General features: G+C 31.9%; 1 protein-coding gene across 2 annotated transcripts; it reads left to right on the plus strand.

Moving 5' to 3' along the window:
* The first annotated feature begins 518 nt into the window (after positions 1-518).
* On the plus strand, positions 519-26,725 carry LOC143247597 (phytanoyl-CoA dioxygenase domain-containing protein 1-like). Of its 2 annotated transcripts, XM_076495917.1 has the most exons (11): positions 519-681; positions 1,716-1,862; positions 5,921-5,996; positions 6,688-6,735; positions 7,257-7,312; positions 7,530-7,592; positions 9,202-9,223; positions 21,710-21,835; positions 23,689-23,802; positions 25,485-25,611; positions 26,015-26,725. In XM_076495917.1, the coding sequence occupies exons 1-11, from the start codon at positions 655-657 to the stop codon at positions 26,064-26,066; spliced, it is 858 nt and encodes a 285-aa protein (XP_076352032.1). In that variant the 5' UTR covers positions 519-654; the 3' UTR covers positions 26,067-26,725. The 2 variants fall into 2 exon arrangements, with proteins under 2 accessions (XP_076352032.1, XP_076352033.1); XM_076495918.1 differs by lacking the exon at positions 6,688-6,735.
* Positions 26,726-26,970: the final 245 nt, after the last annotated feature.

Consider the following 26,970-nt stretch of genomic DNA (forward strand, 5'->3'; position numbering starts at 1 on the left):
TATGGTAGATTGTACAGTAATCTAAAGTTTTTCAAGACGATATATATTTCCTCAGTTGGAATTCGGATTTCTCGTCATTACAATGTTGGATCGGACGTAATTTAGTGGTCAGCGTGGATAAACTGTGACCGTAGGATATCGTGATTCGCGTTCTTCCGCTGTTAGTTGTGGGTTTGGTGTTAAAATGTTTGTAAGATTCCACTATTTAATTAGACTAACTAAATAGGTAGATGCTATTGATTATTTCTGCATTTCTTTGAATCTAGCTGCTCAAACTAGGAACCCTTGTGTAATTGTGCCAAAAAATCTTAAATAAACAAAATAATACAATGTGGTTTTGAATATATATATATTAATTGCTCTTTAACTTAACCATTTTGTTTATTTTGAACCGTAACAAAGCAGAGCTAGTGTTATACAATCAATTTTAGTAATATACTTTGTTCAAAAAGTAAAACTATTATGCCTTATTATTACATGTGATGCTTTAAGTGAACGGTAGAGGGTTGTTTTATCACATGATTAAAAAAAAACGGACAAGAAAAAAAGTCAAAAGTAAAGGGTAGCATTTTATTTTCTCGAGACAATTTTAAACAAAAAAGACAAAGTGCAATAATCAGATTTTAAGTACATTAAAAAGATCTACATAATAAGATGGTATCATCTGAAGAAATTGACCGAGTAAGAATAATTTATCTATTTTCCTGTTCTTGAATATTTTATCACGTGTTGCTGTTAATGCTCTATGATATTAATACTAGTAGTAATATATATAAAAAAGATCTATATATATATTACCATTAGCAACATGTGCTAAATACTGAATTACAATCAGCGACAATAAATAACTACTAACTAGTAAACTAATATTAGTGACACTGGAAACATAACCGAGGTTTAAGGTTACTGAATCAGCATAATCGAGTCATTATAGTCTACTAATTGTAAATGCTAAAGCATTACAATGTTAACTATAATATTATATCAGTGGTCACATTCTGCAATAATCATTTATTTATTAAGTAAGAACGACGTCACATTACTGTTAGTATTACTGTAACTATATATATGTAAAATCGGCTCGTTTGGGTTGAGAAAATTAATTTTTTTAAAGTAGAGATGTGAACAACGTTTCGACCTTCTTCGGATATCATCAGGTTCATAAAGAAAGAAAGAGATAACTGTTATCTAATACGTCGCATAATATTATGCAGCGAGAATGAGGGATAGCACACAGATACACTGAATACATAAGATATGGATGAGTAGGGACTTACAGGCCACCCTGTACAAGTGGGTTTTCTAGACATCACTGATTATTACTGCAAGTGAGGTATTAAGATATCTTCAGTCACATGAAACTAAAAGAAGCAACATATTGTTTCATCAGATTCTGAACAACTTGTATTCTCGTATTTCATTTAGTATTTTGTTTTTAACTATATAAAATTTCAACAAATTTTGTTTGTCTGTGGTTTCAAAATGTGATATAATTAGCATCAGGTTATACAGCAAATACAAAAAGTGTTTTATTATAATTTAAACCTTTTCAAGGCTGTTACATTGTCACTCCGAATGAGGGAGGGAAAAGAAGTTATCTGTATTTGACCTTTTTAAAGTCAAATGAAATTTGTAAATACATTTAAATATTGAGTAAAACTTATTGTCTGTGTTTTTATGTGAATGGTATTGGTGTAATTATTTTTCTCCTTCAGTTTAGAGAAGATGGTTACGTGATTTTGCACAATTTCCTTAGTGAAGAAGAAATTGAGTCTATGAAAGAGGAATGTAAGAACCTTGTGGAAAAACTTATCCCATCTGAACAACACGACACATTCAGTACAGAACCTGACCAACATTTTGTATGTTTCATTCATTATTTTGTGTGAACATTTTCAGTATTTTTAATTTGTTATGGTCATGGTGGAACATTTATTACAACAAAGAGTATGTTTTTTATCATAACTGTATGAGAATATTTTATTTGTACACGTACTTTTGTACTTTCTACACGAATGTTAAATCTGTCTAGACATTTTTGCTCTCAAGTTTTCTTCACCTTGTAGTAGGGAAGGAAAACTAGGAGAAAACTTAGTTTCTTATGTTATGATAATTAGAGCCAGTCTTTTCAAGATATGAATGATTCTGGACATGAAACAAAATGTGCATTTTAGTAATTCTGGATACACACATAAACCATTTGTAAGTTAATAAAGTTGTACTATATGGAGTTTTTATTGAATGTTACGTTCAGTATATTTATTTGCACCACAGAAAACTTAGACCAAGGATTTTGTTATAAAGAAGATTTATTTTAAATGTTTTAATAATAAAATGTGACACAAACCTGTTAAATACCTTTTTAACAATCTAAGACCAAATATTAATTATTTTGATAGTCTACACTAGCAAGAGACTGACTAAAAACAAAAAAAATGTACTTAAAATATAGAGGTCATTATAAAGTGTTATAAAACCATTTAGAAATGAAAAAAACATTTCAAAATTGCATAATAATTTCAGAAAAATAAAGAGAATAAATTTTGATAATTTCACATAAGCACTAGTCTTAATATGATAATAAGAAGTCTTCTGTAAATTACTAAAACTAGAATCTTTGATAACAATATGTATGTTTGATGTTATTGGTATTATTTTTATTTAAGTGAATATTGTGAAGTTGCCATTTTATAAGACTGTAAGGACTGCTTAGAAATTGTGTTAATAATGTTGAACAGGTAATTTTGTTTGAGTCTTGAAAGAGATGTGATAATATAATGTTGAAAATGTGGTGTCTATATGTATTAGAACATGCATTCTCTATAGGCTGCTATATAAAACTGTTGATAGGGATATGAACACAAAAAAAGGGTTATACTGGAAGTAGAAAGAAGGTTACTGTTATTACATGATGTGCACATTACTGGAGAAATTGTGCTCATAATAAATGAAATGCTTTGAAATATACAATTGTCCTTGTTTTCCTCAGTTTTGTTATTATGATATACCTCAATTTTATGAAAAGTTTTAGCCATGACATAGCAATTCATAAAAAGGCTATGATTTTTCCTTCCAAGTACAAACTTTTAGCTTTTAACTCCATAGGCTCTTGACTAATTTGAAATCTAATTACAACTTTTGGATGCAGGAGGTCAAGTCCTTTCCAATGATGTATTTGACTGTGCCCAAGGTCTCGTGGATTAATTAACCCTAATCTTGCCCTAAAAGAATGTCAAGTGTTACAACTATCAAAGGTTCTCTCTCGCTCATCATGTAACTACACGAGGCTGAAGAGTTTTATAGTTGTGGGCAGTGGCATTTTTGTCTTTTTTCAGATTAAGCACATGAAAATTACTGTTAGCTATGGAAGGTGCTCTTTTAATTCATGTTACTCAATAGGATATATATAAAATTTTAGTTCTCATGGCCATAGCTTTGTTCAGCCACACTGAGGGCACTGCTTGATTAACCTTCTTGATTTCTTTAACGTTTCTTCACTAAAGTCATGAATGGAAGGATGAGAAACATATTGTAGGTTTGAAAATCAGCCTGAGACGCTTTATCGAATTGTGTTTGTTTGGAGTTGTCTATTACTGTATAAATATATCAACATCAGGTGTTATAAAATAGGAGGAGCATTTGTGAGTTGTTTAAGTCACTTCATTTAGCTTGCACTTCTAACTATGAGGACGTGCAATGGCTCAACTTAAATGTGGTATAGCAAATCAGTTTTAAAAAGGAAGGATGTATTTGTGGCACAGAGATTTCAAACTACAGACTAGATGTCTTAAAGTAGTGCAAAAGACAGCTGTTGCTTTTGTAAAAACTTAAAGTACAGATATGTTGTTCATCTGTGCTGTATTATATTAACAAGTGATTCCTGACTCAACAGTAGAACATGCAACTATTTTAACAAGTGTTAGGGTACCCCATCAGATCCATAATTCCATAAGCCTAAGAGTGAGGTACAATTCTGTGTAGAGGCATGATCTAAGGACTAATTTCTCTGCTTTTTTTTATCCAACTAGGTATTTAGGCATTTCTCTCCTACCAGAGTGGACTATGTACACATTGTGATTAGGCCATTTTGTCATTAGTGTAGTAATCCTGTCTCCTTTTGTTCTTATGATATTCTTGTATTTCACTCAGTAAAAGTCTTTCAATTCTTTGTTCACGAATTGTTCACTTCCTTTGTATTGTTAAGGTTTTCCCCATGCTGGATTATCTTCTTGTTTGAGGGCAAGTCTTGGGATACATCTCAATGTTTACCTCTTCTTTGTGCAGAAGTACATCTCTTTGGGTGCTTGACAGCATTGCCTTTGCCAAAGCTACTCTGCCCTCTGTTGCAGCTGTCTTTTTGGGCATTCATACCTGCTACACTATAAGAGTTCAGATATTTTGCCACTTTCAGCAGGTCAGCTGTAAATCCAACCATAAGAACAAACCCTCAAAGTTTCTGGTTCAATTTCTCAGCAGTTTCTCCCAAGTTTCACAAATGTTAAATGTCCATAGATGACATGTTAAAACGACACCATGACCATTATCTGTATTAGAGTAAAAAATTGCCCAACTATATTAACAAAAAACTAGTTATAACTTCTTTACATAATTATAAACTGATGTATACCTCTGGATTTCTTTAAATATAATGCATATTCCTATAGATTTTCAGAGAAAAAAAAAGACTTAAATGTCAGAAATATTTCCTTTAAAATTCCTTGTTACTTCTGCTACTGTTTAGCTGGAAATTACTTCTTTACGTTATGACAAAAAAAATTATTACTAGGATCTGCTGAAAGTCTCTCTGTCTATATATATAGTATTTGTATGTACCCTAACCCATCTGAGCCTGTCAACCAAAATTCATATGTAAGCACAATGAGCTATGTAGAATTCCCTAAAGGAGTCAAAATTGAACTCATTCCTATTTCTATTTTGTAAAACCTGTTCATTAATTGCTCCCAGCCTATCGAGTCAATCTTAAACAATCTTAGCATGTCGAGTATTTATAAGGGGATTAAATAGGAAAGTAGGAAAATTGCCAGACTGATATTTAAACAACCATGCTTTTCTCAGAGTCAGTTAGATGTAGGGTGTTCAAGGGTGGGATCCCATCAAAATCTCTATTTTTTGGTAAATGCAAGGCAAACTGCAAATATGGTTTATAATTTAAAAATCTGAGATAAAGTTTATGTTAAAGTTATTAATTTGAAATACACAATTACTGGTAATTGTACATTGTTTTAATTAAGTTTAAACATACTCTGTCAGTTTATGGATATTTCAGCTACTAATACATATTTATACAAGTAGAATTCTTGAAATTACTAGATTTTTTAAAAGTTCTAAGTACTGTCTTCAGAAACCTGTTGCTTATAAAAATGTTTTATAAAACAGTTTTAGAAAAGTTGACATATGAGAACTTAAAAGACATTGTGAAGATGAAGAATAGGGCAGACAATCTCAGTGGATTTTTAATATTTGGAAATCCAGCTCTAGACTTCAACAGAATTTATTTTGATTTAGTAATTAATATGCAAAATTGGTGATCATATGATTTAGCATATGGAGTCAGTTTAAGATGAGATGCAAAAAGTCATTTAATTTAGATTCAGAATAGAATTTTTCTTTTATTATAGGTGGCACCAGTAAGTTCAGTGACTTCTTGTTACTTTGATTTTGTTGGTTGTTTGTAAACTTTGGCATGAAATTTAAACACTGCCTAACTGAAAAACAGAAAACAAAATAAACACTTAACTATCTTCTAAATCGTAAGAGGTAAAAACATGTTAAAACGTTCGGTTCATTATTTGTATGAAATAGTTATTTTTAATTGAACTGAAATTTAAGTTATAGATGGAATGTTTTAATGGAAAAACTTAACACTGAAATTGTGACTACAAATTAATTGTGTTTTCAGAAAAGGAATGAATACTTCCTGACTTCAGGTGACAAAGTAAGATACTTTTTTGAAGATGATGCTTTGAACAGCAAAGGTAAGTTTAAAATATGTTAGAATATAACACAGATGTTAAAAGAAAACAAATATTTAATCATACACAATAAATATTTAAAATGAGACTGCCATCAGTCTTGACAAATAACAAAACATTCTCTCAGTACTTTATAAAGATCAAAACCTTGAGGCTGGAAATGATCTTGTACAATTGACGTGTTTCAACGTGTAAAATGTCAAAAGTATGAAACTGGAAACAATGTCATTTTTAAATATTTATTGTATACAGTTAAATGTTGGTTCTCTTTTATGACATTTGTGTTAACTAAAAATTATGCAAGTATAATTTTAAGCTTAATGTTTGAATGTTGATTCTCATATTTTCACTTAAAGTAATTTTTTAAGCACCAATACAAATTACCAGAAATATTATAATTGTTAGTAGTTTTTCTTTAACTCTGCTGTTTAAGCATTAAACAGATTTTATAAACAAGTTTCAACCTATTCTTTATCTTGTTATTTCTTTTACAATAAAATATTCCTTTCCATAATTGTTTTTTTATTATTATTTTCATACTAATTTTCTGGTATTGTTACTTAAGATCAGTTTAAAATTAGATGAAAATGTTTATCGTAGTTATATCTATGTAGGTAAGGTTGTTATGTTTTTCACTTTTAATTTAAGACATTTTTACTTTGCCTTTTCTGCTATAGCAATCTTATTGTTTTAGGTGAATTAATAATGCCAAAGAACAAGTGTCTTAATAAAATTGGACATGGTAAGTTTACAGCTTATATTAGCTGTATTGTTATCATTAAAATAAATACAGTTACATAAAGCGTACCTTGTGATATCATAATGTGGTTTTGTTAATTAAAAGTTTAGTGTATCTTTTGGGAAAGATTTTTTCTTAAACCTTTTCACATGACTCAAAATTTAAGAGATTTTTCAATAGATGTTTGATAATTTTGTATAACCATCACTTTCTGCAATTGTATAAGAATTTCTTTAAATTTTAACATGAAATGGGTGTAAAACTAAAGCACTTAATGCTTGTGAAGCTTAATTAGTATATACATGTATTAGTGTGTATATCTGTTCATATTTGTCTTTTCACAAGGACTGCTCTCTTTATAAGAAGGCTAAGATGTAACAGAATTTTACTTTGAAAATTTAAATAAAAGCTCATAATAATGAGAGAGTCTTTAGAGTTTTAAACTGAAAGTATCTAAAAGTTATATATTATAAAATTTGATAAGCATTTTGTAACATTCAATTTGAAAACTGTTAAATTTCCAGCTCTTCATTGGTGGTGTCCCGCATTCAAGAAAATTACTTTTAGTCGGAAAGTGAGGGTAAATATTTTTTTTTTCTAATTCTTGTATTTTTCTCTTTTGGTGAATATTGTTTATATTTTATTATTTTGTTCACATGAGTTTTATAATTATTTTCGCAACTTTTGTTTCTAATAAACTTGCTTGGAGAAAAACTGCTCTTCCTTTGAAATAGAACTGATGAAGTGTTAAAGTTTCCAAAATAATTAGCATAATTAATATTAATTATATTTTACAGGATGTGATTTCTAGCCTAGGATACGAAGAGCCAATTGTTGTACAAAGTATGTACATCTTTAAGGTAAGCTGTCAATAGAATTATAGACTTAGGTTTTGGCTCCTGTTACACTGTATCAAATTTAAAAGCTAGTTTCATCCTATGTCGACACACATGAGTACATTGTGTTCCCACATTTAATGCATTTTTATGCCAAAGTGTACAGTGTTGTTATTAGCAGTATGTTTCAGTTTCCTTTAAAAACCACAACATGCTTACTCTGTAAACATTCTTAGACTAACTTTCACACATGCGTATACAGCAATGTCATTTACTACATCTGTAATCAATCACGTACTGTCTATCTTTATGCTAATGTTTTTATTAGTAATGAAGAACCTACCCTGAGATGTTTAACACCACATCTGTAGAAGTTTTGTTTCCTACTTTAACATTTTCTGCTATTAACACTGCTAATTCCATATACCCATTTGAGACACCTTTTCTATGGGTTTACCTCCAATATTGGACAGTGTCATTGACAATGGTGACACTGTCCAAATTTATTATATTTTTAAATTTTTATGTGCCATTGGCTTTTTTTAATTTTGATAAAGTTTTTTTACCTGCTTTTAAAGCTTTATTTGGTTTTTAACTTGATTTATTTTTACTTTGTTAAATATTTTACTTTTGTATTTTTACAACTTGTTTGGTGCATTGTTACATTGCACCATAAAACACCGATCAAACAACCAATCAGTTTTGAATGCTTATCACTGAATTGCTCTTTCAGCCATGAAGGCATTATAGTTCTATAGTCAATCCCACTATTCACTGATAAGAGCAACCTAAGAGTTGGTGATGGGTGATGTTGACTAGTTGTTTTCTCTGCTAAATTAAGGATGGATAGTACACATAGCCCTCAAGTAGCTTTGTAAAAATTGAAAAAGATATAAGTCAGGTTTAGCATATAACTCTTGTTGAAAATCGTCTTGCCATATTTTTTTGTTAGAAGTATCCCAAATCAACCAAGAGCTCGATTTCTTTGTGCATGTCATGCTTATTTCAGTTGTAGGAGCCTTGACTAAATTAATATTACTAGTACTACCTATTGCACAACTACCTCTACTTTTCTGGGCTTTATACTAATGTGCCACATTTTAATTGGTTGTAATTACTAATTCTAATTACTGTGTGTAAGCCATCAACATGTAATTGTACTTTGGTGTAGTTTATGTTCACCTGATGAAAACATGGCATCCTAATAATATTTGCCTTCATACAGTTTTTCTAACCGTTTCCTTAATTTTTCTCAATAGTCTATATCTAAAAGAAGTAAAACAACTTTATAAGAAATATTGTTTCATTTATATTATTCATATGTGTTTTTATTAATCTGTACCAACTAGCAAAGCTATATTTATACATTGTGGTTCTCAGACCACCAATATGTTTATATCCAGGCTTTTGTGCCAGCCCTGAAAATATTTCAAGTATTTACTTCGATACTTATTAAGTATACGTAGATTCTTGATTGGCATAATGGTTGGAGTATTCTGAGTGATCACATAAAAAAATCTGTGCTTTTTAAGTGACATTTAAACTGTTTTATGCTAGGTTAAAAACTGTATGTTTGATCTAAGAAAATGTGATTTAATATGAACTTTTATTACTTTTTCTGTGTTACTTGCAGCACCCTGAAATCGGCAGCGTTGGTAAGTAATGTAACCAAACTTTTGGTCATTTTCTACACACACATACGTAATATGAAAAAGATCATTTTTTAACACTGTAGCTGGAGCATCAAATTTCTTTGTTCAAAGATAATCACACTTTTAATTTTCAAATTCATTAATACTTTTTCTTGTAAATAATGTTCCCCTTTGTCATGCAGTTCCTGTTTTATTTTGCATAATACTAAAACAAAATTAATATTATTAATTATTAAGACCTGTAACTATATAGAAAAATTCTCTAAACCTTGTATACAAATGTGAGAGATTTTTTAAATTGGAATTCTTCTTGGTAATTGAGAATGCTACAGTTGCTTGTTATTAACTGAGAATGCTACAGTTGCTTGTTATTAACTGAGAATGCTAGAGTTGCTTGTTATTAACTGAGAATGCTAGAGTTGCTTGTTATTAACTGAGAATGCTACAGTTGCTTGTTATTAACTGAGAATGCTAGAGTTGCTTGTTATTAACTGAGAATGCTAGAGTTGCTTGTTATTAACTGAGAATGCTAGAGTTGCTTGTTATTAACTGAGAATGCTAGAGTTGCTTGTTATTAACTGAGAATGCTAGAGTTGCTTGTTATTAACTGAGAATGCTAGAGTTGCTTCTTATTAACTGAGAATGCTAGAGTTGCTTGTTATTAACTGAGAATGCTAGAGTTGCTTCTTATTAACTGAGAATGCTAGAGTTGCTTGTTATTAACTGAGAATGCTAGAGTTGCTTCTTATTAACTGAGAATGCTAGAGTTGCTTGTCATTAATTGAGAATGCTAGAGTTGCTTGTTATTAATTGAGAATGCTAGAGTTGCTTGTTATTAACTGAGAATGCTAGAGTTGCTTGTTATTAACTGAGAATGCTACAGTTGCTTGTTATTAACTGAGAATGCTAGAGTTGCTTGTTATTAACTGAGAATGCTAGAGTTGCTTGTTATTAACTGAGAATGCTAGAGTTGCTTGTTATTAACTGAGAATGCTAGAGTTGCTTGTTATTAACTGAGAATGCTAGAGTTGCTTGTTATTAACTGAGAATGCTAGAGTTGCTTGTTATTAACTGAGAATGCTAGAGTTGCTTGTTATTAACTGAGAATGCTAGAGTTGCTTGTTATTAACTGAGAATGCTAGAGTTGCTTGTTATTAACTGAGAATGCTAGAGTTGCTTGTTATTAACTGAGAATGCTAGAGTTGCTTGTTATTAACTGAGAATGCTAGAGTTGCTTGTTATTAACTGAGAATGCTAGAGTTGCTTGTTATTAACTGAGAATGCTAGAGTTGCTTGTTATTAACTGAGAATGCTAGAGTTGCTTGTTATTAACTGAGAATGCTAGAGTTGCTTGTTATTAACTGAGAATGCTAGAGTTGCTTGTTATTAACTGAGAATGCTAGAGTTGCTTGTTATTAACTGAGAATGCTAGAGTTGCTTGTTATTAACTGAGAATGCTAGAGTTGCTTGTTATTAACTGAGAATGCTAGAGTTGCTTGTTATTAACTGAGAATGCTAGAGTTGCTTGTTATTAACTGAGAATGCTAGAGTTGCTTGTTATTAACTGAGAATGCTAGAGTTGCTTGTTATTAACTGAGAATGCTAGAGTTGCTTGTTATTAACTGAGAATGCTAGAGTTGCTTGTTATTAACTGAGAATGCTAGAGTTGCTTGTTATTAACTGAGAATGCTAGAGTTGCTTGTTATTAATTGAGAATGCTAGAGTTGCTTGTTATTAACTGAGAATGCTACAGTTGCTTGTTATTAACTGAGAATGCTAGAGTTGCTTGTTATTAACTGAGAATGCTAGAGTTGCTTGTTATTAACTGAGAATGCTAGAGTTGCTTGTTATTAACTGAGAATGCTACAGTTGCTTGTTATTAACTGAGAATGCTAGAGTTGCTTGTTATTAACTGAGAATGCTACAGTTGCTTGTTATTAATTGAGAATGCTAGAGTTGCTTGTTATTAATTGAGAATGCTAGAGTTGCTTGTTATTAATTGAGAATGCTAGAGTTGCTTGTTATTAACTGAGAATGCTAGAGTTGCTTGTTATTAACTGAGAATGCTAGAGTTGCTTGTTATTAACTGAGAATGCTAGAGTTGCTTGTTATTAACTGAGAATGCTAGAGTTGCTTGTTATTAACTGAGAATGCTAGAGTTGCTTGTTATTAACTGAGAATGCTAGAGTTGCTTGTTATTAACTGAGAATGCTAGAGTTGCTTGTTATTAACTGAGAATGCTAGAGTTGCTTGTTATTAACTGAGAATGCTAGAGTTGCTTGTTATTAACTGAGAATGCTAGAGTTGCTTGTTATTAACTGAGAATGCTAGAGTTGCTTGTTATTAACTGAGCTAGAGTTGCTTGTTATTAACTGAGAATGCTAGAGTTGCTTGTTATTAACTGAGAATGCTAGAGTTGCTTGTTATTAACTGAGAATGCTAAGAGAATGCTAGAGTTGCTTGTTATTAACTGAGAATGCTAGAGTTGCTTGTTATTAACTGAGAATGCTAGAGTTGCTTGTTATTAACTGAGAATGCTAGAGTTGCTTGTTATTAACTGAGAATGCTAGAGTTGCTTGTTATTAACTGAGAATGAAGTTGCTTGCTAGATGTTGCTTGTTATTAACTGAGAATGCTAGAGTTGCTTGTTATTAACTGAGAATGCTTGTTATTAACTGAGTTGCTAGAGTTGTTATTAACTGAGAATGCTAGAGTTGCTTGTTATTAACTGAGAATGCTAGAGTTGCTTGTTATTAACTGAGAAGTTGCTGAGAATGCTAGAGTTGCTTGTTATTAACTGAGAATGCTAGAGTTGCTTGTTATTAACTGAGAATGCTAGAGTTGCTTGTTATTAACTGAGAATGCTAGAGTTGCTTGTTATTAACTGAGAATGCTAGAGTTGCTTGTTATTAACTGAGAATGCTAGAGTTGCTTGTTATTAACTGAGAATGCTAGAGTTGCTTGTTATTAACTGAGAATGCTAGAGTTGCTTGTTATTAACTGAGAATGCTAGAGTTGCTTGTTATTAACTGAGAATGCTAGAGTTGCTTGTTATTAACTGAGAATGCTAGAGTTGCTTGTTATTAACTGAGAATGCTAGAGTTGCTTGTTATTAACTGAGAATGCTAGAGTTGCTTGTTATTAACTGAGAATGCTAGAGTTGCTTGTTATTAACTGAGAATGCTAGAGTTGCTTGTTATTAACTGAGAATGCTAGAGTTGCTTGCTGAGAATGCTAGAGTTGCTTGTTATTAACTGAGAATGCTAGAGTTGCTTGTTATTAACTGAGAATGCTAGAGTTGCTTGTTATTAACTGAGAATGCTAGAGTTGCTTGTTATTAACTGAGAATGCTAGAGTTGCTTGTTATTAACTGAGAATGCTAGAGTTGCTTGTTATTAACTGAGAATGCTAGAGTTGCTTGTTATTAACTGAGAATGCTAGAGTTGCTTGTTATTAACTGAGAATGCTAGAGTTGCTTGTTATTAACTGAGAATGCTAGAGTTGCTTGTTATTAACTGAGAATGCTAGAGTTGCTTGTTATTAACTGAGAATGCTAGAGTTGCTTGTTATTAACTGAGAATGCTAGAGTTGCTTGTTATTAACTGAGAATGCTAGAGTTGCTTGTTATTAAGTTGCTGAGAATGCTAGAGTTGCTTGTTATTAACTGAGAATGCTAGAGTTGCTTGTTATTAACTGAGAATGCTAGAGTTGCTTGTTATTAACTGAGAATGCTAGAGTTGCTTGTTATTAACTGAGAATGCTAGAGTTGCTTGTTATTAACTGAGAATGCTAGAGTTGCTTGTTATTAACTGAGAATGCTAGAGTTGCTTGTTATTAACTGAGAATGCTAGAGTTGCTTGTTATTAACTGAGAATGCTAGAGTTGCTTGTTATTAACTGAGAATGCTAGAGTTGCTTGTTATTAACTGAGAATGCTAGAGTTGCTTGTTATTAACTGAGAATGCTAGAGTTGCTTGTTATTAACTGAGAATGCTAGAGTTGCTTGTTATTAACTGAGAATGCTAGAGTTGCTTGTTATTAACTGAGAATGCTAGAGTTGCTTGTTATTAACTGAGAATGCTAGAGTTGCTTGTTATTAACTGAGAATGCTAGAGTTGCTTGTTATTAACTGAGAATGCTAGAGTTGCTTGTTATTAACTGAGAATGCTAGAGTTGCTTGTTATTAACTGAGAATGCTAGAGTTGCTTGTTATTAACTGAGAATGCTAGAGTTGCTTGTTATTAACTGAGAATGCTAGAGTTGCTTGTTATTAACTGAGAATGCTAGAGTTGCTTGTTATTAACTGAGAATGCTAGAGTTGCTTGTTATTAACTGAGAATGCTAGAGTTGCTTGTTATTAACTGAGAATGCTAGAGTTGCTTGTTATTAACTGAGAATGCTAGAGTTGCTTGTTATTAACTGAGAATGCTAGAGTTGCTTGTTATTAACTGAGAATGCTAGAGTTGCTTGTTATTAACTGAGAATGCTAGAGTTGCTTGTTATTAACTGAGAATGCTAGAGTTGCTTGTTATTAACTGAGAATGCTAGAGTTGCTTGTTATTAACTGAGAATGCTAGAGTTGCTTGTTATTAACTGAGAATGCTAGAGTTGCTTGTTATTAACTGAGAATGCTAGAGTTGCTTGTTATTAACTGAGAATGCTAGAGTTGCTTGTTATTAACTGAGAATGCTAGAGTTGCTTGTTATTAACTGAGAATGCTAGAGTTGCTTGTTATTAACTGAGAATGAATGCTAGAGTTGCTTGTTATTAACTGAGAATGCTAGAGTTGCTTGTTATTAACTGAGAATGCTAGAGTTGCTTGTTATTAACTGAGAATGCTAGAGTTGCTTGTTATTAACTGAGAATGCTAGAGTTGCTTGTTATTAACTGAGAATGCTAGAGTTGCTTGTTATTAACTGAGAATGCTAGAGTTGCTTGTTATTAACTGAGAATGCTAGAGTTGCTTGTTATTAACTGAGAATGCTAGAGTTGCTTGTTATTAACTGAGAATGCTAGAGTTGCTTGTTATTAACTGAGAATGCTAGAGTTGCTTGTTATTAACTGAGAATGCTAGAGTTGCTTGTTATTAACTGAGAATGCTAGAGTTGCTTGTTATTAACTGAGAATGCTAGAGTTGCTTGTTATTAACTGAGAATGCTAGAGTTGCTTGTTATTAACTGAGAATGCTAGAGTTGCTTGTTATTAACTGAGAATGCTAGAGTTGCTTGTTATTAACTGAGAATGCTAGAGTTGCTTGTTATTAACTGAGAATGCTAGAGTTGCTTGTTATTAACTGAGAATGCTAGAGTTGCTTGTTATTAACTGAGAATGCTAGAGTTGCTTGTTATTAACTGAGAATGCTAGAGTTGCTTGTTATTAACTGAGAATGCTAGAGTTGCTTGTTATTAACTGAGAATGCTAGAGTTGCTTGTTATTAACTGAGAATGCTAGAGTTGCTTGTTATTAACTGAGAATGCTAGAGTTGCTTGTTATTAACTGAGAATGCTAGAGTTGCTTGTTATTAACTGAGAATGCTAGAGTTGCTTGTTATTAACTGAGAATGCTAGAGTTGCTTGTTATTAACTGAGAATGCTAGAGTTGCTTGTTATTAACTGAGAATGCTAGAGTTGCTTGTTATTAACTGAGAATGCTAGAGTTGCTTGTTATTAACTGAGAATGCTAGAGTTGCTTGTTATTAACTGAGAATGCTAGAGTTGCTTGTTATTAACTGAGAATGAATGCTAGAATGAGTTGCTTGTTATTAACTGAGAATGCTAGAGTTGCTTGTTATTAACTGAGAATGCTAGAGTTGCTTGTTATTAACTGAGAATGCTAGAGTTGCTTGTTATTAACTGAGAATGCTAGAGTTGCTTGTTATTAACTGAGAATGCTAGAGATTGCTTGTTATTAACTGAGAATGCTAGAGTTGCTTGTTATTAACTGAGAATGCTAGAGTTGCTTGTTATTAACTGAGAATGCTAGAGTTGCTTGTTATTAACTGAGAATGCTAGAGTTGCTTGTTATTAACTGAGAATGCTAGAGTTGCTTGTTATTAACTGAGAATGCTAGAGTTGCTTGTTATTAACTGAGAATGCTAGAGTTGTTATTAACTTATTAACTGAGAATGCTAGAGTTGCTTGTTATTAACTGAGAATGCTAGAGTTGCTTGTTATTAACTGAGAATGCTAGAGTTGCTTGTTATTAACTGAGAATGCTAGAGTTGCTTGTTATTAACTGAGAATGCTAGAGTTGCTTGTTATTAACTGAGAATGCTAGAGTTGCTTGTTATTAACTGAGAATGCTAGAGTTGCTTGTTATTAACTGAGAATGCTAGAGTTGCTTGTTATTAACTGAGAATGCTAGAGTTGCTTGTTATTAACTGAGAATGCTAGTTGCTTGTTATTAACTGAGTTGCTTGTTATTAACTGAGAATGCTAGAGTTGCTTGTTATTAACTGAGAATGCTAGAGTTGCTTGTTATTAACTGAGAATGCTAGAGTTGCTTGTTATTAACTGAGAATGCTAGAGTTGCTTGTTATTAACTGAGAATGCTAGAGTTGCTTGTTATTAACTGAGAATGCTAGAGTTGCTTGTTATTAACTGAGAATGCTAGAGTTGCTTGTTATTAACTGAGAATGCTAGAGTTGCTTGTTATTAACTGAGAATGCTAGAGTTGCTTGTTATTAACTGAGAATGCTAGAGTTGCTTGTTATTAACTGAGAATGCTAGAGTTGCTTGTTATTAACTGAGAATGCTAGAGTTGCTTGTTATTAACTGAGAATGCTAGAGTTGCTTGTTATTAACTGAGAATGCTAGAGTTGCTTGTTATTAACTGAGAATGCTAGAGTTGCTTGTTATTAACTGAGAATGCTAGAGTTGCTTGTTATTAACTGAGAATGCTAGAGTTGCTTGTTATTAACTGAGAATGCTAGAGTTGCTTGTTATTAACTGAGAATGCTAGAGTTGCTTGTTATTAACTGAGAATGCTAGAGTTGCTTGTTATTAACTGAGAATGCTAGAGTTGCTTGTTATTAACTGAGAATGCTAGAGTTGCTTGTTATTAACTGAGAATGCTAGAGTTGCTTGTTATTAACTGAGAATGCTAGAGTTGCTTGTTATTAACTGAGAATGCTAGAGTTGCTTGTTATTAACTGAGAATGCTAGAGTTGCTTGTTATTAACTGAGAATGCTAGAGTTGCTTGTTATTAACTGAGAATGCTAGAGTTGCTTGTTATTAACTGAGAATGCTAGAGTTGCTTGTTATTAACTGAGAATGCTAGAGTTGCTTGTTATTAACTGAGAATGCTAACTGAGAATGCTAGAGTTGTTGCTTGTTATTAACTGAGAATGCTAGAGTTGCTTGTTATTAACTGAGAATGCTAGAGTTGCTTGTTATTAACTGAGAATGCTAGAGTTGCTTGTTATTAACTGAGAATGCTAGAGTTGCTTGTTATTAACTGAGAATGCTAGAGTTGCTTGTTATTAACTGAGAATGCTAGAGTTGCTTGTTATTAACTGAGAATGCTATGCTAGAGTTGCTTGTTATTAACTGAGAATGCTAGAGTTGCTTGTTATTAACTGAGAATGCTAGAGTTGCTTGTTATTAACTGAGAATGCTAGAGTTGCTTGTTATTAACTGAGAATGCTAGAGTTGCTTGTTATTAACTGAGAATGCTAGAGTTGCTTGTTATTAACTGAGAATGCTAGAGTTGCTTGTTATTAACTGAGAATGCTAGAGTTGCTTGTTATTAACTGAGAATGCTAGAGTTGCTTGTTATTAACTGAGAATGCTAGAGTTGCTTGTTATTAACTGAGAATGCTAGAGTTGCTTGTTATTAACTGAGAATGCTAGAGTTGCTTGTTATTAACTGAGAATGCTAGAGTTGCTTGTTATTAACTGAGAATGCTAGAGTTGCTTGTTATTAACTGAGAATGCTAGAGTTGCTTGTTATTAACTGAGAATGCTAGAGTTGCTTGTTATTAACTGAGAATGCTAGAGTTGCTTGTTATTAACTGAGAATGCTAGAGTTGCTTGTTATTAACTGAGAATGCTAGAGTTGCTTGTTATTAACTGAGAATGCTACTGAGAATGCTAGAGTTGCTTGTTATTAACTGAGAATGCTAGAGTTGCTTGTTATTAACTGAGAATGCTAGAGTTGCTTGTTATTAACTGAGAATGCTAGAGTTGCTTGTTATTAACTGAGAATGCTAGAGTTGCTTGTTATTAACTGAGAATGCTAGAGTTGCTTGTTATTAACTGAGAATGCTAGAGTTGCTTGTTATTAACTGAGAATGCTAGAGTTGCTTGTTATTAACTGAGAATGCTAGAGTTGCTTGTTATTAACTGAGAATGCTAGAGTTGCTTGTTATTAACTGAGAATGCTAGAGTTGCTTGTTATTAACTGAGAATGCTAGAGTTGCTTGTTATTAACTGAGAATGCTAGAGTTGCTTGTTATTAACTGAGAATGCTAGAGTTGCTTGTTATTAACTGAGAATGCTAGAGTTGCTTGTTATTAACTGAGAATGCTAGAGTTGCTTGTTATTAACTGAGAATGCTAGAGTTGCTTGTTATTAACTGAGAATGCTAGAGTTGCTTGTTATTAACTGAGAATGCTAGAGTTGCTTGTTATTAACTGAGAATGCTAGAGTTGCTTGTTATTAACTGAGAATGCTAGAGTTGCTTGTTATTAACTGAGAATGCTAGAGTTGCTTGTTATTAACTGAGAATGCTAGAGTTGCTTGTTATTAACTGAGAATGCTAGAGTTGCTTGTTATTAACTGAGAATGCTAGAGTTGCTTGTTATTAACTGAGAATGCTAGAGTTGCTTGTTATTAACTGAGAATGCTAGAGTTGCTTGTTATTAACTGAGAATGCTAAGTTGCTTGTTATTAACTGAGAATGCTAGAGTTGCTTGTTATTAACTGAGAATGCTAGAGTTGCTTGTTATTAACTGAGAATGCTAGAGTTGCTTGTTATTAACTGAGAATGCTAGAGTTGCTTGTTATTTAACTGAGAATGCTAGAGTTGCTTGTTATTAACTGAGAATGCTAGAGTTGCTTGTTATTAACTGAGAATGCTAGAGTTGCTTGTTATTAACTGAGAATGCTAGAGTTGCTTGTTATTAACTGAGAATGCTAGAGTTGCTTGTTATTAACTGAGAATGCTAGAGAGTTGCTTGTTATTAACTGAGAATGCTAGAGTTGCTTGTTATTAACTGAGAATGCTACTGAGTTGCTTGTTATTAACTGAGAATGCTAGAGTTGCTTGTTATTAACTGAGAATGCTACAGTTGCTTGTTATTAACTGAGAATGCTAGAGTTGCTTGTTATTAACTGAGAATGCTAGAGTTGCTTGTTATTAACTGAGAATGCTACAGTTGCTTGTTATTAACTGAGAATGCTAGAGTTGCTTGTTATTAACTGAGAATGCTAGAGTTGCTTGTTATTAACTGAGAATGCTACAGTTGCTTGTTATTAACTGAGAATGCTAGAGTTGCTTGTTATTAACTGAGAATGCTACAGTTGCTTGTTATTAACTGAGAATGCTAGAGTTGCTTGTTATTAACTGAGAATGCTAGAGTTGCTTGTTATTAACTGAGAATGCTAGAGTTGCTTGTTATTAACTGAGAATGCTAGAGTTGCTTGTTATTAACTGAGAATGCTAGAGTTGCTTGTTATTAACTGAGAATGCTAGAGTTGCTTGTTATTAACTGAGAATGCTAGAGTTGCTTGTTATTAATTGAGAATGCTACAGTTGCTTGTTATTAACTGAGAATGCTACAGTTGCTTGTTATTAACTGAGAATGCTAGAGTTGCTTGTTATTAACTGAGAATGCTAGAGTTGCTTGTTATTAACTGAGAATGCTAGAGTTGCTTGTTATTAACTGAGAATGCTAGAGTTGCTTGTTATTAACTGAGAATGCTAGAGTTGCTTGTTATTAACTGAGAATGCTAGAGTTGCTTGTTATTAACTGAGAATGCTAGAGTTGCTTGTTATTAACTGAGAATGCTAGAGTTGCTTGTTATTAACTGAGAATGCTAGAGTTGCTTGTTATTAACTGAGAATGAGAGTTGCTTGTTATTAACTGAGAATGCTAGAGTTGCTTGTTATTAACTGAGAATGCTAGAGTTGCTTGTTATTAACTGAGAATGCTAGAGTTGCTTGTTATTAACTGAGAATGCTAGAGTTGCTTGTTATTAACTGAGAATGCTAGAGTTGCTTGTTATTAACTGAGAATGCTAGAGTTGCTTGTTATTAACTGAGAATGCTAGAGTTGCTTGTTATTAACTGAGAATGCTAGAGTTGCTTGTTATTAACTGAGAATGCTAGAGTTGCTTGTTATTAACTGAGAATGCTAGAGTTGCTTGTTATTAACTGAGAATGCTAGAGTTGCTTGTTATTAACTGAGAATGCTAGAGTTGCTTGTTATTAACTGAGAATGCTATGCTAGAGTTGCTTGTTATTAACTGAGAATGCTAGAGTTGCTTGTTATTAACTGAGAATGCTAGAGTTGCTTGTTATTAACTGAGAATGCTAGAGTTGCTTGTTATTAACTGAGAATGCTAGAGTTGCTTGTTATTAACTGAGAATGCTAGAGTTGCTTGTTATTAACTGAGAATGCTAGAGTTGCTTGTTATTAACTGAGAATGCTAGAGTTGCTTGTTATTAACTGAGAATGCTAGAGTTGCTTGTTATTAACTGAGAATGCTAGAGTTGCTTGTTATTAACTGAGAATGCTAGAGTTGCTTGTTATTAACTGAGAATGCTAGAGTTGCTTGTTATTAACTGAGAATGCTAGAGTTGCTTGTTATTAACTGAGAATGCTAGAGTTGCTTGTTATTAACTGAGAATGCTAGAGTTGCTTCTTATTAACTGAGAATGCTAGAGTTGCTTGTTATTAACTGAGAATGCTAGAGTTGCTTGTTATTAACTGAGAATGCTAGCTAGTTGCTTGTTATTAACTGAGAATGCTAGAGTTGCTTGTTATTAACTGAGAATGCTAGAGTTGCTTGTTATTAACTGAGAATGCTAGAGTTGCTTGTTATTAACTGAGAATGCTAGAGTTGCTTGTTATTAACTGAGAATGCTAGAGTTGCTTGTTATTAACTGAGAATGCTACAGTTGCTTCTTATTAACTGAGAATGCTACAGTTGCTTGTTATTAACTGAGAATGCTAGAGTTGCTTGTTATTAACTGAGAATGCTACAGTTGCTTGTTATTAACTGAGAATGCTACAGTTGCTTCTTATTAACTGAGAATGCTAGAGTTGCTTGTTATTAACTGAGAATGCTAGAGTTGCTTGTTATTAACTGAGAATGCTACAGTTGCTTCTTATTAACTGAGAATGCTAGAGTTGCTTGTTATTAACTGAGAATGCTAGAGTTGCTTGTTATTAACTGAGAATGCTACAGTTGCTTGTTATTAACGCTAACAAGTTGAGCTCTTAACCAATCAATGTTTCCACTACTTCTTCAATTGTGAAAGTTTAAAGAATGAACAGAACATGATATTTGAATGTAGACTTGCATTAAATCAGTCATTGTCTGTATATTTCTGTAAGAAAATGATATGATATCATTAGATTAAATTTATAAGCATTTTTAATTGTAGACAGTGTTAAGAATGTTTGGAAATATCACAAAGTGAATGATCCATAAATACCCTTTGTTATACTGTAATTTTGTGAGTTAAAAACATAGAAAAAGTTGAGTGCTCTGAGCTAAAAGTATCAACTTAAATGTATGGTCAATTGTTTATGTTAAAACAAAACTACCATAAAAGTAAAGATTTTTATTTTGTATCTTACAAGGCACACTTGTAATCTGAGTGTCATGGGTTCGAATCCCCATCACATCATACATGTTCGTCCTTCAGCTGCAAGGGCATTATAATGTCACCATCAATCCTACTGTATGGTGGTAAAAGAGTAGTCCAAGAGTTGGTGGGGGTGGTGATGCCTATCTGCCTTCTCTCTAGTCTTGCACTGCAAAATTAGGGATGGCTAGCACAGATAGCCCTCGTGTAGTTTTGCACAAAATTCAAAACAAACCAAACTTACCATGTTTGTTGACTCTTCTGGTTCATTTTATTTGGATAATTTGTGTAAAATTGTGTTAGTGTAAGTAAATAATACAAAAACTTGAATCACCTATTATGTTAAAATGTTGTACAGAATTATTTTCACATAAGACATTTATATCTTTGTTATAACTTTCAAATAAATTGAGTATCATTGTGATACCCTTAATAAAGACAAAAATGAACAGAAAATTACTTTTCCCAGTTCTGTGACTTGAGGTTATTTTGGTAGTTTTTCACTTTTAAACAAATGAATGTTGGTGAAGACTATTTTTAAGCAGTAACTACAAGAAACATTTTCTTTATAACTCATTTAAAGAAACTAAGTTTACAAAGTAAGCACTAGAAAAATACGTTTTGTTTTTTCCACTCACTGACTGTGATTGTTTAGTTTTAAATGTATTTATTTAGTGGTGCCTCACCAAGATTCAACATTTCTACACACAAGTCCTCCAACGGCTGTTGGTTTGTGGTTCCCTCTAGAGGACGTGACGATAGATAACGGCTGTCTGTGGTTTATTCCAGGATCTCATAAAGGTTGCTTTGAGTGTTAACAATCTGTGTTTTAGAAATCTGAACATTTTGTTGTTGAGAATCACCAATTACAGCTCTACATGTTTTTGTCAGTTTCAGTAGTCAAACAAGGTTTATATTGTATATTAACTCTTAACCCAGAGTATTTAGTGCATTCATCAGGAATTATATTCATGATTTCATAATAATTATCACCATATTATTTGTTTTTCATTTTTTTTAATTTCAATGTTCCCTTGAACATCAGGGGTACCCACATTGTTGGATAAATAGCTTCAAACCTCTCCCTGTTGAACATTTGGTGACAGAAATATGGGTGGAGATGTGGTCTTGAATGGTAGGTCTTTTGTCAATGCCTATTGTCATCTCATGAAACATCAGCAGCTCATAGAGGGTAAGGGAAATCTACTTCAGATACCTCAATCATCTCTGACAGATGTTTTCTCTGCCACTTGAGCTTTAGCATGCTCATTAATATCAGTGACAAGGGTGTTACTTCTGTCTACTGTAAACAGAACTTTAAAACAGTCAAACAGTGTCCAGTTATCATTAATATCAGTGACAAGGGTGTTACTTCTGTCTACTGTAAACAGTCAAACACTTATCATTAATATCAGTGACAAGGGTGTTACTTCTGTCTACTGTAAACAGAACTTTAAAACAGTCAAACAGTGTCCAGTTATCATTAATATCAGTGACAAGGGTGTTACTTCTGTCTACTGTAAACAGAACTTTAAAACAGTCAAACAGTGTCCAGTTATCATTAATATCAGTGACAAGGGTGTTACTTCTGTCTACTGTAAACAGAACTTTAAAACAGTCAAACAGTGTCCAGTTATCATTAATATCAGCATGCACACTAGTATCGTACCTGTTTTTTAGCCAAAACTTATTACTTTTGGCATACCCAATGTGCAGATGTGCCTCAGCCCAATCAAGTAGTAGATATAGACTTAGAAAGTGGGTCAGGTCTAGCCAGGGTTTGTGTTTGTAGCCTCTTTGTTCTTAGTTGGGGTAATACCTCACCCTTTGATCAGCTGATTGAGAAGCTCTGGAACCAGATCTCAATAATTCTTCTGCTTTTGTCATTATAGTCTCTTCTGGTGTCAACTTCAAAATCAGAATTGACATCTTTATTCCATCTTTCATAAAACTAATTGAAGAGACTCATTAACTCAGTAGTAAAACATTTTAGTGGCCTCTTTCCATTTATAACAAATCGTTAGACTTCAAAAAAACACTTTGATCTGAAACTTGTTTCAAAACAAGCAAAAATGGTGTACGGTACTTTTGGTCTGTGTATAAAAGATAGATGATAATGTAGTTTGGATTAGTTTTCAGCAAAAGAGACAACTATTATTGAATGCTGTTACTATCTAAAGGGTAGATCAGAATATTTTACGTAATGCTGGTTTAAGGAGTTAAAGACGTTTTTTTCATGTAGTTTGTCTTTAGGATAAAAATCCAAAAATGTTTTTTTCTTTTCTGCGAATAATATTATGTAATACATCATCTGATATATCTAAAGCCTTTTATAAATTATTTCTTTTCAAAACAATTGTCATTGTCTTACACATAGTAAAAACTTAAATTCCATGTTAATAATTTTTATTTAAAGTGATACGTAATTATTTCCATCTTGTTAGCCTAGTTTCCAGAATATTTCTTGTATTAACAGCAACAGAATCTTAGTTTCCATGATTTTTACACGTTTGTAATTATTTGAATTCTACTGGTTTATTTTTCTATTTATGAAAGCCATAAATTATAATTTATTTTAAAAATTATTTAAAATATCTATTACTGTATAACAAATTAAAAACATTTCACTAAGGAAATAGAATTGCTATGAATAGGTCCTCTGTACTGCCGTTTTAAACGAAACCCTGAAAAGGAAGGCCCATTGCTTTTCCTGGAAGGAAAAATAGAATTTGAGGAGTCTCAGTTTGTACCATGTCCTGTTAAAAAAGGTTTGTGTTATTGTTTGTATTATTCTACTTTCTATTTTGTTTTTTTGGTTGTTTTTTTTTGGGGGGGGTAGAAATTATGCCATTTGTGTAAAAGAAACAGCTTTGAAAAAAATGATTGAGAAATGTCTGTTTTATTTATTTATTTGAAATATTGCAAGAAATGTGTGTGAACTGAATTGAAATATATCTTTTAGTAAACAACCAAACTTTAATAATTGTAAATTATTAAATTGTGTTTAAAGATTACTTAATCTCTGTAATAAATGAAAAAAAAATCCTGTTATTAAATTACACCACCAGAGGTGTCTGTGAACTGTGCATCTTGAAAAGTAATAGATTTAGAAACTGCAAAAGCATCAGAACCATTTCAGTAATGTTTTAGTTGGACTGTTTTGTAAACAGTGGCGGCACAAGGATATTTTCGTTGGGGGGCTGAGGTAAACTGTGGAGGGGCTTCCCAAAATGTCATCAATATGAAGTATAGATGGTAAATTATAATAATGTAAATACCAAGGTACATTTCAGAAAGGTGTGCTATTTTGAACTGCATTTTCAATGTAGTTTTCATTGGAAACTGATACTCTGATTAATAATTTATTATTACAAATTAGAAATAATCTGTTTATGAAAATATGCATATATGTAAAAGAGGAAGCTCACCTAAATTCCACCCAAGATAATACATAATAATAAATAAAATCAAGATTAGCTTAGATTGAACATTTGATATACCACTAAGAGTAAAGCTACAAATCAAAACAAATATAACATAAAGACATAGTTTACATAGCAGAAATGAATTATCCCATGTGAAGTTAATACACTCTGAGGAAAAGTAAGGTCACTCACTATCAGGCTAACTATCTTTCATAATGTTGTGTTTATGGTCAATATTACTTCAAAACAATGCGCCTGTTCTGTTGTAACTTGAAATCAAGGTGGTTGTCTAATCTTCGTCAAAGCTCAAGATAGAATGGCATTACACATGGAGCAGTAATACAGTGCATGAGTTTCAGTGCATTCAGTACGTTGCTATGGGACACATGACACATACTTCCGTCTTAATGAAGATGCTGAGTTCTACAGATCTATGTCTCTTTGATGTTAATTGTTAAGCAACAATGACGATTGTGTTTTCCATATTTTATGAATATATGTAGGTTACAATATTGGGGGGGGGGGGCTTGACTCATTTTGGGGCTACCACTGTTTGTAAATGTTTCATGATTATTGGAATTCTTTTCAATGTGCAGTCTGAATTTTTCATGCTCACCTTTAATTTGTATGATAGAATTCTGTTGTGTTTTCACTTTGTATCCACAAAATGAAAACAAGAGAAAAGGTGGCTTAATAATATTAATACCAAAAAAATTTGAAATGTAACTCGTATGCTTTTAAATAACTGAAACATTTTTTCAACATTTACTACCATGATACCCTTGAGATTTTGATAACATTCTAAACTAAATGAAATTTTAATATATGAATAATTTATAATATGAATTAATTGTTTCAAATATTTCATAAGTTTCCTCCTACACTGTCATCCATGGATTCATGATGAAAGTGAAAAGTTGCTTTTTAACCTCTGTCCTTTTTTGGTAACTCACTAGTCACCCACATTTATATAAAAGTGTTTTTTGAAATTAGTTATGTCCGATGATTTTTTTTTCTCTCAAAAGGGTCTTGTGTCGTGATTCATGGCTTGGTGATACACAAAAGTGGAAAAAATATTACTTCTAATTCCCGCCCAGCGTATACCTTTCATGTGGTGGAGCAGAAGAATACCACATACAGCTCAGAAAATTGGTGAGTTTGAACTCTAAGCAATAAACCTTATGTATAAGCTTATTTCTAATACTAGTAGAAAATTTTAATAACTGGATTGCTTCTCAACACACAAATACAGCAGCATTTTGTGAACTAACAAGGATATAGAAAATAACAATGCAGATAAATGTTTTAAGTTGACTTGTATTTAAGAAGTACAATTATTATTATTTACCTACTTTTTTTAGTTTTTTTTAATAAGAAAATTTTTCTGAAGTTATAAGTATCAAAGTGTGATAATTGTAAAATTTGGTGTGTACAAGAATATTATTTGAAATGTTATATCACAATAAAATATTTACTTACATAAATTTCACTTTTCTTTGCTGGAAGTGGTAGAAAATAATAAATTTTTATTTATTTGTTTTTTCCATTGCTACAGGCTTCAACCAACTCCAGAACTTCCTTTTCCTTCTTTGAACACCTCAGCTTAGTCTAATAAAACTAACCTTGTATCACTGCTTGAAGTCATAAAAGTATAACCAACATATTTTATGTATCTCAGATGTGGTTTATGTTGTTTCAGAAACCCTGGTGTTCTACATCACTGTTTTATATTAAGAAATATTCCAAGTATTACTTGTTGATAGAAAATCTTCTATAAAACGTTTATATTATGATACTAATACTTATTAAAGCCAGTGTGTAAGTTGTGGTGTATTATATTTAAAGGCCCTGGTTTTTCAAATACATATATGCATTTAATCATGAGAATTATACAAATAGAGTTAGTTTGTTTTTTATTTAAGTACAAATGATATGATGTGCAATATTATTAAATATGTGTTTGTTGTTAAGAATATTTTGAAATATTCATTATTTTCTCTGTAGTTTTAAAAAACTATTTTTAGACATTTATTTTCTATGGAATTAAGTATTAAGTATTAAGAATTAAGTATCTTCATACACTTTTCATAAGAGTTGAAAGAAATTTAAAAATTGTTTAATTGTAATTAATAAAACGATTTTGCATGACAGACATAGCTGTGTCTCAGAATAGAATGATATTTTGGATCTAATGATTTCTGTTACCTGTATAATATCATAAAAGGTTCAACTATACAAGTAAATAAATCACATTTTAAAAAAGGCAGTTGCAATTTCTCAGTCTTTATTTATGCGAACTTACGAATTGTAAAATTAATCATTCACTATGAAGGCACTCATAAATGCAAGATTAACCAACTTGAATGACTCTCCTTCAATGAGGTGTTCTGTGATTATGAAAGAATGTATAAATCTGTCTACAATACATATATTTGCTTGGTACTATCACGACTTAAAGAAGACCAGTTTCACCAAATTTAGAAGTATAATTTTAATTTATAATTATATCAG

The sequence above is a fragment of the Tachypleus tridentatus genome, chromosome 3, assembly GCF_004210375.1.
Source record: "Tachypleus tridentatus isolate NWPU-2018 chromosome 3, ASM421037v1, whole genome shotgun sequence".
NCBI classification, from domain to species: Eukaryota; Metazoa; Arthropoda; class Merostomata; order Xiphosura; family Limulidae; genus Tachypleus; species Tachypleus tridentatus.

What these genes read in the sequence shown, in the direction of transcription:
- LOC143247597 (XM_076495917.1), top strand. Translation starts at nt 655, where the DNA reads ATGGTATCATCTGAAGAAATTGACCGA. An exon ending in CCCTGAAATCGGCAGCGTTG is followed by an intron (nt 9,224 to 21,709) that starts GTAAGTAATGTA and finishes GTATTTATTTAG; the next exon opens with TGGTGCCTCACCAAGATTCA. An exon ending in ACATACAGCTCAGAAAATTG is followed by an intron (nt 25,612 to 26,014) that starts GTGAGTTTGAAC and finishes CCATTGCTACAG; the next exon opens with GCTTCAACCAACTCCAGAAC.